The sequence below is a fragment of the Sphaerulina musiva genome (assembly GCF_000320565.1).
Source record: "Sphaerulina musiva SO2202 unplaced genomic scaffold SEPMUscaffold_10, whole genome shotgun sequence".
NCBI classification, from domain to species: Eukaryota; Fungi; Ascomycota; class Dothideomycetes; order Mycosphaerellales; family Mycosphaerellaceae; genus Sphaerulina; species Sphaerulina musiva.
In genome coordinates this window covers 93,463-109,482 of record NW_016017392.1, presented here as the reverse complement: position 1 = coordinate 109,482, position 16,020 = coordinate 93,463, and the positions used below count along the sequence as shown (strand labels likewise).

The window sequence follows — 16,020 nt, the reverse complement described above, 5'->3', positions numbered from 1 at the left end:
GTTTTTTTTTTTTTTTTTTTTTTTTTTTTTTTTCTTTTCTTTCTTTTTCTTAATTTATCTTTTTCTTAGTTTATCTTCTTATTCATTTCTTGGAGGGGGGAGTTGTTTGGTTGGGGTTTGTGGGATGATGGAGATGGAGGCTGATTGATTCTCCGTCTAGTGTGAGAATATGGGCTGGAAGAAAGGAAGGAATGAATGGATGGATGTGTGCAAGGCATGTTTGTTTTAGCGGGGGAGTTGATATGGAGTTGTGCAAGAACATGAAAACTGCTTGCGGATCAGCTGGAGTCGTGTAATGTGAGATGAGCAAATCGCAAACCGCAATGAATGGGCGGGCTGGCGTCCCAAGTTGAGACTATCCTGGAGCGCAGTCAACAGTCTATTAGCACTTATTCGCCAAAGTCACCATTCAATCGGAAATCTTCGTGAACAAGGGGGTTGTAGCAACAAAAGTGTCACCATTTCATTTCATTGTCATTTCGCTCAAACTTTTAATCTGCACTAGAATGTTACGTCTGTCTCGTCATGTTTCTGTCTCATCATGCTTCTGTATCTGTATGCGAAGCGTCTGGGTCCGCTTCTGCGAGGCGCGTTACTCCTGTTCAGCCACGCCGAAACGCATGTTTCCTCCATCAAAAACAGCAAATACCTGCTTGAGAAAGACATCGCCCACAATCTGCAGGCCGCTCGGTCCTGCTTGCAAACCACCCATACACTGCCCTGCAGGACCATCGTTGACTGCACCAGTGAAAGCCAGATAGGTCATTTTCTCACCCTTGATAGTGATGTAGTGACCGCCGAAATCCAGAGATAGATCTGGCAGAGTCGAATCGCACGGGTAAATGTAAGTGCTCAGGTCCCACATCTGGCTTCCAGCCACTTTCGCGTAGTACGTGGACACCACATCGCTGTCCAGGTAGAGCAGAGAAGTTCCAGTGTCGGCTATGGCTGACTTGCACTTGCCGTTGCATGTCAGGGTATCATTGGCGCCGATTCGTATACCCGACACGGGAAATTCCCAAAACCCCTGGGAGTTATCGACGTCTACGTAGTGGATGTCTCCCTTGTACTTGCTCTCGTCAATGACGCCAAACTCGTACGTGCCAGCGCCAGAGTCATCCATTAGATTGGCGGTGAACAGTGGTTCTGAAAGGTCATTCATCACGTTCTCGAAGAACGTCTTCTGTGGAGTAGGGTAGACCTGGCAAGTGTTAGTTGGGGTCTCTATGGCCGAAGAAATTCACGGCAGCGTGTGAACTGACCCGATTGATGCTGCTGAAACCCAGTCCCAACAGACCGTCGCTGGCAGGATCCCGGGTAAATGCAGTCGAGATGCGGGTGGCGAGCTCAATGCACTGCCTATCGACAGTAGTACCACCGACATCAACCGTGTCGAAGCCCACCGTCCCCGATGCCCCACTTCCGTCTCCGTACGAGATGGACCAAGTGGCATTCTCGAGTTCAGTATACGTCTGACTCAAGGAAGGGTTGTATGCAGAGTGGTTGCCGATAAGGGAGGCAGGTAGCAAGCTGGAGAACATCCACAAATCCGATGATCCAGTGTCGAAGTTGAGATTGAACGACTGGCCCCCAATAGTAACGGGGGACAGATATTCAATCTCATTGGCCTCCGGAGTGGCTAGCACCTCGCCGTCCTCGTTGCCGTCTGTAGAAGTGGAATTTGGATAGGGAGGTGGAGCGGGAGCGGGACTGCTCGGGACAGAGACTGTGGTCAAGGTGCCGATGGTGGCTGAAGTGGTGGAAGGAACGATCGAGGTGGGGAAGGGTGCTGGGGCGAGGCGGGTGGTAGTCGTGATCACGGGCGCTGCGCCGACAGCATAGGCCCATTGATACTTTTGGTGAACGCGAAGGATGTCGTCCAGAGGGCCTTGGCTGGAGCGACCACGGACTGGAGCCTTGAAAGAGCGCTTGTGAAGAGGTGAAGGGAGGGCCACTGCCAGAGTGGCGAGCACGAAAGTGAAGAAGAAGAGGAAGAACATGGCTGAGGCCGTCTGGTGGATCGAAAAGAAGCGGCGAGTGGCTCGGCTGTGGGCAATCTGGTATGGTATGGTCTGGTCGGGTTATGGTATGGCGAGTGAAACGAATGAACAAGTGGTGTTGTTGGTGAGTAGGTGAGAGTGTGGAAAAGAGGGCTGAAAATGAGTGTGTGGGTGGGTGTGTGGGTGGATGTCTTGAATGGAAAGCGCGATATGGAAGTCGGCAAGTGCTACCAGAGGCACTGTGGCATTTTGGGAGGGAAGGAGCGTGAGGAGGGAACAAACCCGGGCAGGTAAAGTAGGTAGAGTATGTACCTACAAGGTAGATAACAAGTCAGGTAGAAGTGAGGACTGGGAGGGAGTGTAGTACATGTAGTCAGCTGGAAGAGCAATGTCGTCGCCCATTGTCAGTGGCCCGCGCAAGACAAGACATGACATGTCGCACACACGTCAACCGCTCTCTCACCAGTTGTTGGTAGGTTGGTAGCACTGCAGGAGGATGGGCTGCTTGGCTGCCGGATGTGCTCTTTACAATATCCGCTTCCGCCATCCTGCACCACACTCTTCATCACACTCATCACTCATCCTCATTTCTGGTGAATGGTGCTCCCGCGCCACGGCACCTGCAGCAAACGGTGCACCAGAGACCAGACTGAGGTACGGTACCTACCTCCACGGCTCCACCTCCAGGAGGTACTGTCCAGTCCAGCAGTACTGAGTAGGTATGGAGGCTTCAGGACCAAACAGTCTGAAGCACGCCTACCTACTCATGATGATGATGATGAATGAGTCCTGTCCGACGCAACTGGTCAATTATGTGCAAACTGGCCTCGTTTCACGCACTCGTCCAAACATCCATTCGTATCTCTGCTTGACGTGGACGTTCTGCTGAAGTGCGAACAGTAGGCGCGCGAGTGTTTCATCGAAAGGGAGTCGTGCGACATACCTCCTACTGTAGGAGGTACTGGTACAGTACTTGCTTCCGGCTTCGGCCCGCTGACCGATCTCGGACAAGGGATGGGCCGCCATTTCCCGATCCAGTATCGCGCGCGTCTACCGCCCTCCCGCTCGTCAAGCACCAGGTTGTTGCTTCATCTTTCTTTCTTTCTTCATCACTCCCGCCTCACGCCCCTCTTCATCTTTCACTCACCACGGATGGCGACAGGATAGTGAGCACACGACCACAGAGTCAAACGAAGGGATTCGACAAAATTTCCATACTGCAAACTACATATGTACAGGTCTTGAATGGGATGGGACATCTCCATTGCTACTTCGACGTGTCCACGACGTATCGACCAGCGATTTGTCCCTTGTGCATCATGTCGTACACGCTCTGGAGCTCCGACAGACCAACCGTCTTGAAAGGAGCCTTGATGACACCGCGGCGGAAGAACTCGATGGCTTCCGAGCTGTCCTTGCGGTTACCGACATAGGAGCCGCGGATCGTAATCATCTTGATGACAGACTCGAACACGGGTGCGCGCAGATATGCCCCCGCCGGCAGACCGATGCAGATGACAGTTCCGCGAGGACGAACGTACTGCAGACGTGTAAGTAAGTTGTGTGCATGAATGGTCGGTGGGTGGATAGGGGTGTGGTGAACTTACTTCGGCCGCTTGCTGGAATGGCTTCTCATTGACAGCCACAAGAATCACAGCGTGCGGACCCAGCCCATCCTCGGTGGCAGCCTGGACGTCCTTGACCAGGTTTTGGCTCGTGGCAAAGTCAACAAAGGCGTATGAGCCGAGCTGCTCCAAGCACACTACAACGAACGAGTCAGCATCTCGTCCTCCATCAGCCGTCACAGAACCGACATGGTGGACCACTCACTCTTCTTCTTCTCTTCGCCACTGTCAATGGCAATGACCTTGAGACCCATCGCGCGGGCGTACTGCTGGGCAAGCGAGCCGAGACCACCACCCGCACCGACAATCGCGACCGTCTGACCGGGCCTGGCCCCAGACTCCTTCAGACCCTTGTACACAGTAATTCCGGCACAGAGCACAGGGGCAATGGCATCGAGTGCACAGTCCTTGGGAATGCGGGCTGCGTGTGCTGCCTTGGCGATGGCGTATTGCTGGAACGAGCCATCGACCGTATATCCAGAGAGAAGAGCTTTCGCGCACAAGGGCTCGTCTGAGGTCTGGCAGAAGTCACACGACAGGCAAGAGCCATTGATCCACTTGACGCCTGCGTAGTCACCACTATCGACTGTCAGCTTACTCCGAGCCCCCGACAGCTTGTATGTGTGGGTGTATGTGCAATGCTCTTACAGCTGCCAATCATTCACGAGGCTTCCCATGGCGACCACGACACCAGCACCCTCGTGTCCACCGACGAGGGGAAGCTTGGTGGGAAGTGGCCAGTCACCATTCACAGCGTGCAGGTCGGTGTGGCACACGCCCGAGTATTTGATGTTGATGAGAATCTCATCGGGGCCGGGCTTCTGCACGGGAATCTGCTTGTACACCACTGGCCCACCGGTCTTCTCGACGACCTGCGCCCATTGTGTCTCGGGAATTGGTGCTGCCATTGCTGTGGAGTGTGGTATATCCGACTGGGGGATGATGGGAGGCGCGGGATGTGGGGGGTGCTCTGCGTGACTGAGAAGCTCAATAATGTGTTGTGATGGAGAAGAGATGATGATGTTGATGCTCGATCGAGTGCGCAGCAAGGTCTTCTTGTATCTCGCTGAGCATTACGAAACGGGTGTGCCATGGCGTGACCCCTCCTTCTCTGGACTGTCAATGCCCGGAAGGAGGGGCAAGAGTCGCAGGATCGTCTTCGGACAGATGGTATATGCCCCCTAATGCCTTCAGCACCACTCACTACGCCAGCATACCTGGGAGGTCATGGCTGAGATTCGACGGGTAGCCGGCGCTCGACGTGATCGACCAGGGTAGCTTTGATAGCTCCTGGATGTGGCGGTTCCGGTTTGGTCCTAGCCGCCTCGAAGCTTCCGGATGGGCCTGGCATATCTTTGATCATCCGCTGGACCTGGCCAATCGAGTCCACGGCGCTGCGGAAGCTTCTTGGCGTTTGAGAACGTCGCAGCTCTGCCACGTCTACCAGATGATGGTGAGACTGGCATCTCTGTGGGTGCCTTGACCGGTATCACGTTGCTGCAAGCACCTCCCAGACTCACGACACTTCAGGCTTCTTTTCAGACTGGTGTCACTGTGTAGAAGGATGAATTGGCTCGCGCAGCCACAATTCTCGACTGCGTTCCAGTGCGAGGCGTGTTGCATCAGCTTCTGCTGAGCACAGTGGTCATCTCACGCCTCGTGCCGCTGAAGTGGAGCAATAGGGGAGAATGTGGACAGCTTTGGCGACAGTTGCCTCATGCCTACTTATATGAGCAGCTGGGACATCACGGTGAGCACCTTGATGGCAAGACAAGTCGCCAGACTGTCACGGCACGTACCAACTTGGGACGACCTACTGCCTCCATCTGCAGCATTTTGTGTCCATGATGGGAACACGTACGAAATGGAAGCCGGGTTTCACACCGAGTCGGGGCTGAAAATACGACACATATGCCATCATTGGGACCCACTCACCGGGATGGACACGAGCTGGGCGATGCTGTACACCCGTGAGACGTCTTGGCTTTGATTGTTCGTCCGCGTCGTGACCCCAACGCAGACTGCATTAGCATCAGCGCCCTCCCTCTCCATCTTCTTGGCGGGCGTGTGTCTAGACCTGTACAGTCACCAATTCACCGTGTCCTGTCGACCGAGACACGATCTAGCCATCAATCTTTTCAGCTACGCCCTCTTTCTTTCGCACCCTCATCTGCCCAGGACTGGACGACCCCGCCGATCAGGTTGTCAAAGTCAATCGTTCCTTGGGAAACAGCACTGCAACGATCTTCCTGTCGCATCTGTTCAATTGCCCGCAATCCCCCACTAGAGAGAGTGAATGCTAATCATTCATCCTTCAACCCTGCATAAGGCCGAAAGTGCGGGGAACGTGTGGAGGATGACCCACATTTTCCATTTTCCATTGCACCTTTAAACTTCCCGGAACACATGCTATTTTATGCCTACCCGTATACTATACCTAATCAGCATAGCTTTTGATACAGTAGGGTATTATTGACAACGGATGCAGGGCAGAGTAGTTGGTAGCGTTCACAAACAGGAACAGTCTGCAAATCATCTTGCTAGTACGAGGTAGAGCTAAGCTACCTTAGTCACTACTGGCCGGATGTACGGAAGCCGACGCTAAAGCAAACTAGCGCGCGCATCAAGAACATCGAAGCTGTTGTTATCATACGACATGTCAGGTCACCTCACCTCACCTCAGACGCATCTAGACTTTTAGTTGCATTCTACTAGGAGGTATGTAGGTATTACCTCCCTCCAAACTCCGAAATCCCGAATTATGACTTGTTCAGGTAAGGTATCAAACAAGGCTGGCTGGCTGCTGTCTAGGTATATACGTACGTACGTACAACCGAGAGATGTAGAAGTAAGGTCGAGGTGGCTATGTCTGAGAGATACGACGGCAGGCTACCTTGGTGATGCTTACATGTATGTATGTATGTAGATGACAAGGGAAAAGGGAAAGAGGAAAAAGGAAAAAGAAAAAAGAACCAATGTACGTGTAGCTGTAAAGGAAAGGTATCGTGAAACGGATCCTGACAAACATACATGTAGTTAGTACGATGAAAAAAAAAACACGATAATTGAGTCATGTTTCCTTGCATCATTCATTCATCCACATTTTCAGGTCCGATTCAATTCATCCTCGTACAGAACAATATATAAAAAAGTTTTATACAAAACTCGTCCCTCAAACCAAACAAAAAAACGCAAAACGCAAACGCATCATTGTCATCATCATCAGCATCATCAGCATCACAATCTCGACTCGACTCCACTCCAACCCCTCTGACCAGGCCATTCACTCTCGGGCCAAATCAACGGCAATGCCTCCCAGATGTGTCCCACCAACAAAATCTCCAACCCATCCAATACCTCCCGGGGCAAATCCTTCACATCTTTGCGATTCTGTTGTGGAAGGAGCACTTTCTTCACACCCGCACGTAATGCTCCAATCAACTTCTCTTTGATGCCTCCGACCGGCATGACTTTGCCGCGGAGCGCCACTTCGCCTGTCATGGCGATGGTGGGAGGGACGGGTTTGTTGCTGAAGAGGGAGATGAGAGCGATGGTGTGGGCGAGACCTGCCGAGGGCCCGTCCTTGGGTATGGCGCCCGAGGGACAGTGGACGTGGATGCTGCGCGCTTTCATGATGTCTTCGCTAGGGTTGTCGGTGAGAGCGAGTTCGTAGGCGTGGGATTTGACCCAGGAGAGAGCGACTTCGACGGATTCCTTCAAGACGTCACCCAGTTTGCCTGTGAGCTGGACGCGACCGGAGCCTGGCATATCGGCGATTTCGATGAAGAGGATGCTGCCTTGCGAGCCGGTACTGTAGGCTACGAGGCCAGTGACTACTCCTGGTTGGGATGAGCGCGCCGCGATTTCTTCTTCGAATCGTTCGATACCGAGCATATCTTCGAGGTCATCGACGGTGACGACGGGTGTATAGGCGGGTAGTGTGTTTGTATCTCGCGCTTCTGCGAACTGGACTGCTTTGGAGCGACATACACTGCCAATCTCTCGCTCCAGATTCCGAACACCGGCTTCGCGAGTGTATGATGTGATGATCTTGTCGACCACTTCGTCGCGCATGAGGACATTGTCTGCCCTCAGACCATTCGTGGTGATTTGCTTCGGAATAAGATGTCGGTGGGCAATGTGACGCTTCTCCAGTGTCGTGTAGCCAGATAGTTGAATCGTCTCCATGCGGTCAAGAAGCGGTGCTGGGATGGTGTCCAGTGAGTTGGCCGTTGCGATGAATAGGACCTTGCTGAGGTCGATAGGAATGTTGACGTAGTGGTCGACGAAAGTCGAGTTCTGCTCCGGGTCAAGCACTTCCAACATCGCTGCTGATGGATCGCCGTGGTTGGAGGCAGAGCCAACCTTGTCGATCTCATCCAGCAGAAAAACGGGATTCGCCACACCAACCTTCTTGAGGCCATTCACGATGAGGCCAGGCATAGCTGCCACGTACGTCCTCCTGTGGCCACGGATCTCCGCTTCATCCCTGACACCACCAAGTGAAATGCGATGAAACTGGCGACCCAGAGCTGTGGCGACAGACTTGGCCAGCGACGTCTTGCCCACTCCTGGGGGACCCACAAGAAGCAGAATAGGCGACTTGTCGACCATTTTCTTGTGCTTCAGCAGACTGATCTCCCGATCACTTGGTTCCTTCTTCTCTGCTGCATCCTTCTTCACAAGCTGTGTTGACGGCGCCACATCTTCTTCCCCGTTGATGGCCGCTTCTTCTTGCGCAGGCTCTTGCGCCGGTTGAGCGGTCTTTGCAATTTGCTCAATCTGGTTCTCCAAGTCTTGGTTGACTGCTTGCTTGAGCTTCAGTACCGCCAAGTACTCGGTCAGCCGCTTTTTGACCTTTTCTAATCCATAATGGTCGTCATCCAGCTGTTTCTTGGCTTTTTGCAATGTGCCCGTGTCCAGATTATCCTCGGTCATCTTCGTCCACGGGATCTCGGCCAAGTTCTCGAGGTAATTCCTGCACACTTGGTGTTCTGCTTGCGCAGGGTTCATCTTCGCCAATCGCTTCAGCTCCCGATCTGCCACCTTTTGTGCTTCCGGACTCAGACCCGCCGCATCCAACTTCTTCTTCAGCTCCTCTATCTCGTTGACCTCCTCGTCCTGTCCTTGGCCACCGCCCATGCCTGGACCCATACCGATCGGAGGTATCTGGCCGGCACCCTTGCGCTGGAATCGAGGATCCTGCCTCAGCTTCGTGAGTGTGTCGAGGTCGATGACGGCGGTCTGATTGGGGTTCGGCGAAGTTGTCACAGAAAGGATGCGACTGTTGCCTTGTATGGTGGTGATGTGTCGCTGCAGTATTTCCGTTATCCTCTCCAGTCTCTCCTCCACGCCCGTAGCTGACAAGATGCGGAGCTTGTCCTCTTGGCTGCAGTCGATGATGTTGGTCATGAAATCCGCCAACACACCCGCTTCCTGGACATCCTTCCGCACGATATATAGCTCGAGCCGGCGTGCCAGTATCGGGGACAGGTTCATCTGTGGCCCCCGTGGCAAGAGAGCAGACAATCGAATCAGAGCGATGAACTCTCGGCTCAACTGTTTGAGATTGGCGAACATGTCGTGCACCTTTTCATCATCATCGGCCACCTTTTGCTCTTGACATAGAGTGACATGGGCTTCAAAGTAGGGTCTCTCGTTCGTGATGTGGTCGATCTTGAATCGACTAATGCCCTCCAGCACCAAGGTCAACTCTCCCGCTCGTCGACCCTGCACGCCAGTGACTCTCGCCAAGGTGCCATACTGGAACAGATGCTTTGTCCTAGCATGGGCGGGGTCCAACTCATTCGCCTGCTTCTTCACATCTTTCTCGTCGATGAACTGCTCCCCATCGGACGTGAGATATGGGCTATTGAGTGGAACACACCCGACCGTGACACTACTGGCTTCGGGGCGGGGAGTGGCGGCCTTGCTGTAGAGATGGGCGAGGATGGCGGCAACATCGGCTCGGTTCGCGAGAGGGAGGCGTGTAGTCACTCCGGGGAGCAGGACGACGGAGTAAGGCAGCGGGACGAGTGGGAGAGTGCGAGATCGGCTGGCCATGTTGATGAGAGTGTTCAGAGCGTGATGGAGTGTATCGTTTCGGAAGGGGAGGCTGCGGTCTACAACATATCTGCGAGGTCACAGGACAAAGGAGAAAGGGTTGAGTGGCGGAGGCGTGGTTGTCAGCAGCTGTATGTATATGTGAGGTGCACGTGAAGGCGTCACTACTATGGACTGTCTATCGACCAGGAGGTACATCTAATGCCGAGGCGATGGGTGGCGGCATCGGAGGAATCATCGAGAAGCCGGCGCACGTGATCAGATTAACCGAGAATCGAGTCTACCTCACTTTCGTCAGCTCTTACTACCTCTTAAACCTTGAAGTTAGAGAAAGTAATCGAACCCTTCCCGATACAGTCAGTATATGAACATCCGAAGACTATACCTATTCACGCATGTCGACCATATTGCCAAAGGAGGGCACTAGTCTGCCTACATCCACTATACTATAACGTTGTCTTTCTAGAATGTATTCACCACTACTATAACATATCCATAATCGCATTGTATATAACAAACACAAATGTACCCTCTTCACTTACCTGCCATATATTAATCATCCTTATTCCTTTATCCCAAACTCCCTTAGAAAATGGAAATGTCTCACCTCCCCCAAGACAGACAAAGCAGCTAGCAGTGTTATTCAAAGAACAAACAGCCAGACAAAGACTACCTAGTACTCGACCATCTGATCAATTCATAAGACCAACGAGCAACAAAGACCTAAAGCCAGAGAATCCCAGAGTCTTGACCTACCTAACCTGACCTCCCTCCCTTCTCTCTCCTTTCGAAAACCAAAAAAAAAATCAAGTCCCTCAGAGCAACTAACCCCTTCAAACGCAGAACGACATATTTCCTACTTTCTTTTGAGAGAGAGAGAGAGAGTAAGGAACCTCAACATCCATCTCTCGTAAAGTACCTGTCATCAATTCAAGTCAAAATCAAAATCAAAATCTCAAAGTGAGCTGGATCTCCAAATACCTTACCTTACCTTACCTTACCCTTCAAGTTATCACACACACACACACACACACACACACACACACGCATACACACACACGCACGCACGCACGCACGCACGCACGCCTGATTCCCAACAGCAAACCAACCACCTCAACCACCTCAACCAACTACATTCAAGATACCAGGTCCCTTTACATCTAGACCTCTTAACACCAAGACAATCACTCAATCAATTAATCGAGAAAAAAGTCTCCCGCGTGAAGGAGAGGTCCAGAGGGGTTCGAGACTACTTGACCTTACCTTACCTTACTGACTGTACTTACCTTACTGATCAACATCCTGCTTCTCCCCCACTCCCTTCCCTTCCCGGCCTTAAGTACTGTATATATAATGACAGACTCGGACTCCGATTCGGGACAATCACAACAGCTACAGGTAGTACTGTCAAAGCCTTTGAGACTGGCTATTTCCAAGGTAGGAATCTCCACTAGCACTAGCACTACCACTAGCACTGCCACGACAACAAAAACTTCAGATTCTCATTTGAAAAGTTATAAGCTCAAAGCGGGAAGAATGGCAAGGAAGAAGATTCCCGTATTTCCGAGGTTTGGTCAATCTACTACTTCCTTACTATCACCATCACCATCATCATCATCATCATCATCATCATCATCACCATCTCAACAACCCCTCCAGTTTCCTCCCACTACCCACAACCACCACCGCCCCTCAACCACCCACCTCATCCCCACTCTCGCCCCCCATTGGTACAACACCACCGCGCACCTCGGCGACCCCTGCACATCCTTCAGTCTCGACCACATTCTCAGCTGCGGCCACAAAATCCTCACATTCTCCCCAGAACCCTGCGCAAGAAATTGCCATGCACGAACGGTACCTGATTGGGAGCAACCGCGGGATGTAGGACAAGGTTTTGCTTGTGTGGCGTGCGTGGTGGAGCATCTGGGACTGAGGAGGGAGGTGAGATGGAGGGAGTATGTGGGGGAGTTGTTGTTGATGGGGAAAGGAGGCGGTGTGTTGGTGGAGAGGAGGAGAGGGATGAGGGATGAAAGAGCGTGGATTGAAGAGAAGCTGGGATTTGTTGGTTTGGCGTGGAGAGATGAGGATGTGGAGGAGATGAGGAGACTGTGTGCGAAGGGGAAGGCTTGTATTGCTCCGTGGATTGATCCGGACTATCAGGAAGTTGTGGACTTGGCGTTGAGGGGGGCGAGAAGGTGAGGACGGAGATTGTCTCGATCGTCGATTGGGGATACTACTACTTACTACTGTTGCTCGGCCGTTGTCTCCTACACCTTCGGTTTTGAGTGTGGCTTCTTCTTCTTCTTCTTCAAAGACACCGGCGATGTTGGTGTTGTCGTCGTCTGGGAGGGCGATCACTTGGACGGTGAGATATTTCGAGCAGATCTTTGTTCGTATTCAGCATGACCATCTAGCATCTCTTGCGCGACTCATCAATCTGAGCTAGCTTCTGGCAGCATACTATCATGTGTAACGATTGGGAGACCTCTCATCTCTTCCTCCCCTCGCCAGATTGTTGATTTTGTCGTTTTCTCATCCTTGCTGTGTCACCTCTTCCCGTAAGCTGAGCCTCGACAGCACGACAATGCTTGTCACCCATGGACGTGTGCATGGAGAGGTTGTGGTCGGTGTCGGACTCGATTCGCGCATGGGAGTAGTAGATGTGAGGTCAGCTCGTCAGTGGGAGGTCATTTCGTGCTGACCAATTTCTTTCAAGTTGTTGTTCTGAAAGGGCCCTTTTCTATTTGTCTAGGGAGCGTACATTTATGCAGGTAGCATGAGACGCATCGTTCTTTCTAGCGCTCCCAGCTTTGTGTAGCTCTGCCTGCCAGGCTGTACAGGTACGCAACCCTCGTGGCCCTCGGGTATACCATACCATACCATACCATACCTGATTGAGCGATTCTTCCTCCCTCTCTCATGGTCATGGCCAGCGATGGATATTTTCCTTCGCGGTGGTGGTCCATCGTTTGCTCAGGTATGCAGGTCGTTCACTGCAAGGTGGTGTGCGTTACATTATTCACACGATACATGTATGTTGTTGATTATACAGGGGCACTACAGCCAGTCAAACATGCGAGTGCTCCCGATGAATGGCCATGTTGGTGCATGCATCTTCATCCTGGAGATATCGACGGGGGCGCAGGTGATGTCTTGCTGGGGGGTGTATCAGATGTAAATTCTGCGCACGGCGGGGCTCTGAAGTGGTGGCGTGGCGGCGCCAAGTCCGCTGTCTCCACCTTCATCGGTGCGTGTCCACCCCTCTCGACGGCAACCAACGGCGGCGGCGGCGGCGGCATCATCGGTGGCGGCGGCGGCGGCATCAGCGGTGGCAATGGCGGCAGCAACAGTCGTCCGTCGGCAGAGGTGGTGAAGTGGTGCAGGTCGAGCATGGCACCGCCTGCCCACTCGGCAGGGACACTCGATCGCGGCATCCCCCGAGCCGAAGCGGCGGCATCGGCAAGCATCTCCAGCGCCTCCCGGGGGTAGCTCGATCCCAAAGTGTATCGTGGATATTCAGTCCAGGAATACACGGGCAGCTTTCGCGTGTCCGCCGACCTCTTCTTCATTATTGTAGGCTGATGTGCACGATATAACGCGCGCCGCTCGCTGCCGTTGTGCGTTTCCTCCGGCCGACGTCGAGTGAGCACCGAGGGCGGCTGATGTGGATGATTCAACATGCCCATGCCGTGCACCTGGCTATCCAAGCGTCCAGCCCTGCCCCAGACGTGCTGCGTGCCCTGAGGGTATCCAACGATCGAAGGGGCCGGGGGCATTTCAACGATGCTGCTGCTGTTGTGGGAATTCGCTTTGCTCGCGCCCGTTGCCCGACCTGGCTTCGTTACTGGCCTGGTCATCGCGCGACGCCTATTCATCGTCTCGCCTTTTTTGTTATTGTTGTTGTTGTTGTTGTTGTTGCTGCTGCTGCTGTTACTGCCGTTGCTGCTCGCGCGGCCATGGGATTGCTTTCCTGTCGTCTTTGGTTTCCGGGGGCCGATGCGGTGACTGTGGGCTGCCGCTGCTGAGCGGACCTGTCGCCGAGTGTGTTCGTCTCGTTCTCCGTGGAAGATGACATTGTCCATATCTCATGCTGATTCCTGCTGGGGATAGTGATGATTCATTCGATCCTGAAAGAGAACTCCCTTGTCATGTTATGATACAGCTGTGATCAGGCAGAGGGAGGAAGAAGAAGAAGAAGAAGGAGAAGAAGAAAAACAACAACAAGAAGAAGCAGCAGCAGAAGAAGGGAAAGGACCATGTCTCACGGAGGAAGTGACCGGTATAGATATATCGAGGTATCATCACTTCCTCATCAACTGCCGGTCCGAGACGGACGTCCATCCAAATCTGTACCAGATACTCATGCACGCTAACTGCATTTGGTGGCTGCAATAAGAGGAAAAAGGTCTGGCCGATGCATTCAGTCAGCCCTTCCCAGACATGGAAAACCACGATATGCTCGGTCCAACCAAAGCCAAATGCTGCACACATGTGATATGCACCGTTGGTCAGGCGCGAGAAGGAAAAAAAAAAAAGCTTGCATCGATGCGATTACTGCTTTGAGTAAGGCACTAGGAATGGAACTAGGTTTCGAAGGACTAGCATGTATGCCTACATGTAGGAGGTACAACCTACTTTGAGTAGGTTATTTAGGTACATGTTGTCAGCTTTCATGCGATTGGAAACAATCGTATAACAACCATCGCGAATGAATACGGACTCATCGTAATAATAGCAACAACAGCAACAACCACGAAATTCTGGGGCACTAACGTAGTAGTCAATAATTAGTTCATACCCACCTTATGGAACGAAACGGATGTCAAGAATAGGTAATAACCTCTCTTTGAACCAATAAAGTCTTGACGACATCTATTTACCTACGGTACTTACGGAGGTAGGGAGAGTCAAACCAAAACAAAAAAAAAATAAAAGGTTTCTCGTATTCGTTTTCCGAAATCGGGGAGGACACGCAATAGAAATACTACCTACTTGACTTTGCTACCTACGGTATGAAACTGAGACAAGGAGAAAGGAAAAAAAAGGAGAAGAAGAGTATAGGTAAGGTACCTTCTACCTCCTTAGTAATACATACTACCTGAGATCTAAGACACAAGTCTCTCTCTCTGTTTCTCTCAGTCTCTCTCTCTATATAAGAAACAAAACATACCTACAAAACAAAAACTTCAACCTTGCCCTAAATAGGCAACCCAAACGACCAAACGACCAACGGACCCGAGGCGAGACAAGCAGAATGTTACACTACCTTACCTAACCTGACCTGACCTTATGAATCTGAATACTATCGGTCGGCTACATCTAGCGGTAATGTACCGAATGAAGGCCGGATCCGTGCCGGAGCTAATTATTGCAGCTAGCTTACCCAGGTACCGTTATAGTATGTATAGTATGTATAGCATATATACTGCAGATGGATAGATGGATAGATGGATGTATCTGTCGGGTGTGATATATGTAAGGTATGTGTCTATGTATATACAGGTAGGTAACACAACAGACATAAAATTGGCAGACAGGTTCTCTAGGGGCTGTCAATTTTTTTTCTTTGACAAGGTTACACGACTTGCTGGTTGGTAGGTTGTTTTTTTTTTTCAAAATGGAGATAAAAATAAAATATGCACGCAGGTGTGCATACTATGCATAAGGTACTAAGGTATCGGTATCACTCCCTTCTCTATACAGTAGATTCTTCTTTTCCTTCATTTTCATTCTTTGAATAAGGTCGATACTCGCAACTCATACAGAGTACTACAGACAGACAGAAAAACTACAACTTACTAGCAACCCACTTCGGTTTCTTCTTCTCTCTAAAAGCCCTCAACCCAATCTTCAAATTCTCTCCCTCTTTCAACGCCCTCCCATACCGATTATCCGTACTCTGACTCGCTCGCTCTACACTCGCCAGCTCCCAACTCTCTCGTAATCCATGCCTCGTCACAATAATCGCATCCGGCGACAATTCTGACATTTTCTCCGCGACTGCAATCGCTTCCGGGACGAGGCTGGCGGGGGTCTGGGAGATGCGGTTGATGATGCCGTGGTGGAGAGCTTCGGCGGCGGAGAGATTACGTCCTGTGAGGGCGATTTCGCTCGCGAGTGTCATTCCTGCCAGCCGGACGAGGCGCGAGAGACCGCCTGCTGCGGCGTAGAGGCCGCGAGAGGCTTCGGGGAGGCCGAAGGTTGCTTTGGGGGAGGCGAGGATGATGTCGCTGTTGTTTTTGAGCATTAGAAAAGTACGCTGTTAGCTTGTTTCTTCTTCTTCTTCTTCTTCTTCTTCTTCTTCTTCTTCTTCTTCTTCTTCTTCTTCT

At 51.8% G+C, this 16,020-nt stretch overlaps 8 protein-coding genes across 8 annotated transcripts in view; 3 read left to right on the top strand and 5 right to left on the bottom strand.

Moving 5' to 3' along the window:
- The window catches only part of SEPMUDRAFT_71706 (POZ domain-containing protein), a gene marked incomplete at its 5' end in the record, with an annotated part of 1,291 nt that extends 857 nt beyond the window's left edge, over nt 1-434 (top strand). The window contains one exon of the mRNA XM_016909949.1: nt 161-434. Within this exon, the coding sequence (XP_016757323.1) occupies nt 161-165 (5 nt within the window). The 3' untranslated portion in view covers nt 166-434. The remainder of the gene's footprint in view (nt 1-160) is intronic.
- Nucleotides 434-2,319, bottom strand: SEPMUDRAFT_151317 (acid protease). Its single transcript, XM_016906739.1, has 2 exons — nt 1,263-2,319; nt 434-1,201 (listed from the first exon to the last, which is right to left on the bottom strand). The coding sequence occupies exons 1-2, from the start codon at nt 1,998-2,000 to the stop codon at nt 593-595; spliced, it is 1,347 nt and encodes a 448-aa protein (XP_016757322.1). The 5' UTR covers nt 2,001-2,319; the 3' UTR covers nt 434-592.
- An 817-nt stretch (nt 2,320-3,136) lies between these two features.
- On the bottom strand, nt 3,137-6,292 carry SEPMUDRAFT_151314 (Can a 1 allergen-like protein). Its single transcript, XM_016906738.1, has 4 exons — nt 4,274-6,292; nt 3,831-4,204; nt 3,608-3,762; nt 3,137-3,540 (listed from the first exon to the last, which is right to left on the bottom strand). Exons 1-4 carry the CDS (start codon nt 4,531-4,533, stop codon nt 3,268-3,270), a joined length of 1,062 nt encoding a protein of 353 aa, XP_016757320.1. The 5' UTR covers nt 4,534-6,292; the 3' UTR covers nt 3,137-3,267.
- Nucleotides 4,646-6,291, top strand: SEPMUDRAFT_135661 (uncharacterized protein; the record flags this gene model as incomplete). Its single annotated transcript, XM_016902724.1, has 3 exons — nt 4,646-4,795; nt 4,875-5,078; nt 5,186-6,291. 3 exons carry the CDS (start codon nt 4,646-4,648, stop codon nt 5,471-5,473), a joined length of 642 nt encoding a protein of 213 aa, XP_016757321.1. The 3' UTR covers nt 5,474-6,291.
- A 407-nt stretch (nt 6,293-6,699) lies between the features above and the next one.
- On the bottom strand, nt 6,700-9,723 carry SEPMUDRAFT_151312 (ATP-dependent protease La 2). Its single transcript, XM_016906737.1, has one exon. The coding sequence runs from the start codon at nt 9,686-9,688 to the stop codon at nt 6,863-6,865; it is 2,826 nt and encodes a 941-aa protein (XP_016757319.1). The 5' UTR covers nt 9,689-9,723; the 3' UTR covers nt 6,700-6,862.
- Nucleotides 9,724-11,041: 1,318 nt separating this feature from the next.
- SEPMUDRAFT_110722 (uncharacterized protein) lies at nt 11,042-11,890 on the top strand (the record flags this gene model as incomplete). Its single annotated transcript, XM_016900863.1, has 1 exon — nt 11,042-11,890. One exon carries the CDS (start codon nt 11,042-11,044, stop codon nt 11,888-11,890), a length of 849 nt encoding a protein of 282 aa, XP_016757318.1.
- SEPMUDRAFT_151311 (uncharacterized protein) lies at nt 11,879-13,400 on the bottom strand. Its single transcript, XM_016906736.1, has one exon. The coding sequence runs from the start codon at nt 13,375-13,377 to the stop codon at nt 12,808-12,810; it is 570 nt and encodes a 189-aa protein (XP_016757317.1). The 5' UTR covers nt 13,378-13,400; the 3' UTR covers nt 11,879-12,807.
- Nucleotides 13,401-15,405: 2,005 nt separating this feature from the next.
- Nucleotides 15,406-16,020, bottom strand: part of SEPMUDRAFT_91676 (carnitinyl-CoA dehydratase) — a 1,914-nt gene continuing 1,299 nt past the window's right edge. The window contains exon 2 of the mRNA XM_016910566.1: nt 15,406-15,921. Coding sequence (XP_016757316.1) covers nt 15,480-15,921 — 442 coding nt within the window. The 3' untranslated portion in view covers nt 15,406-15,479. The remainder of the gene's footprint in view (nt 15,922-16,020) is intronic.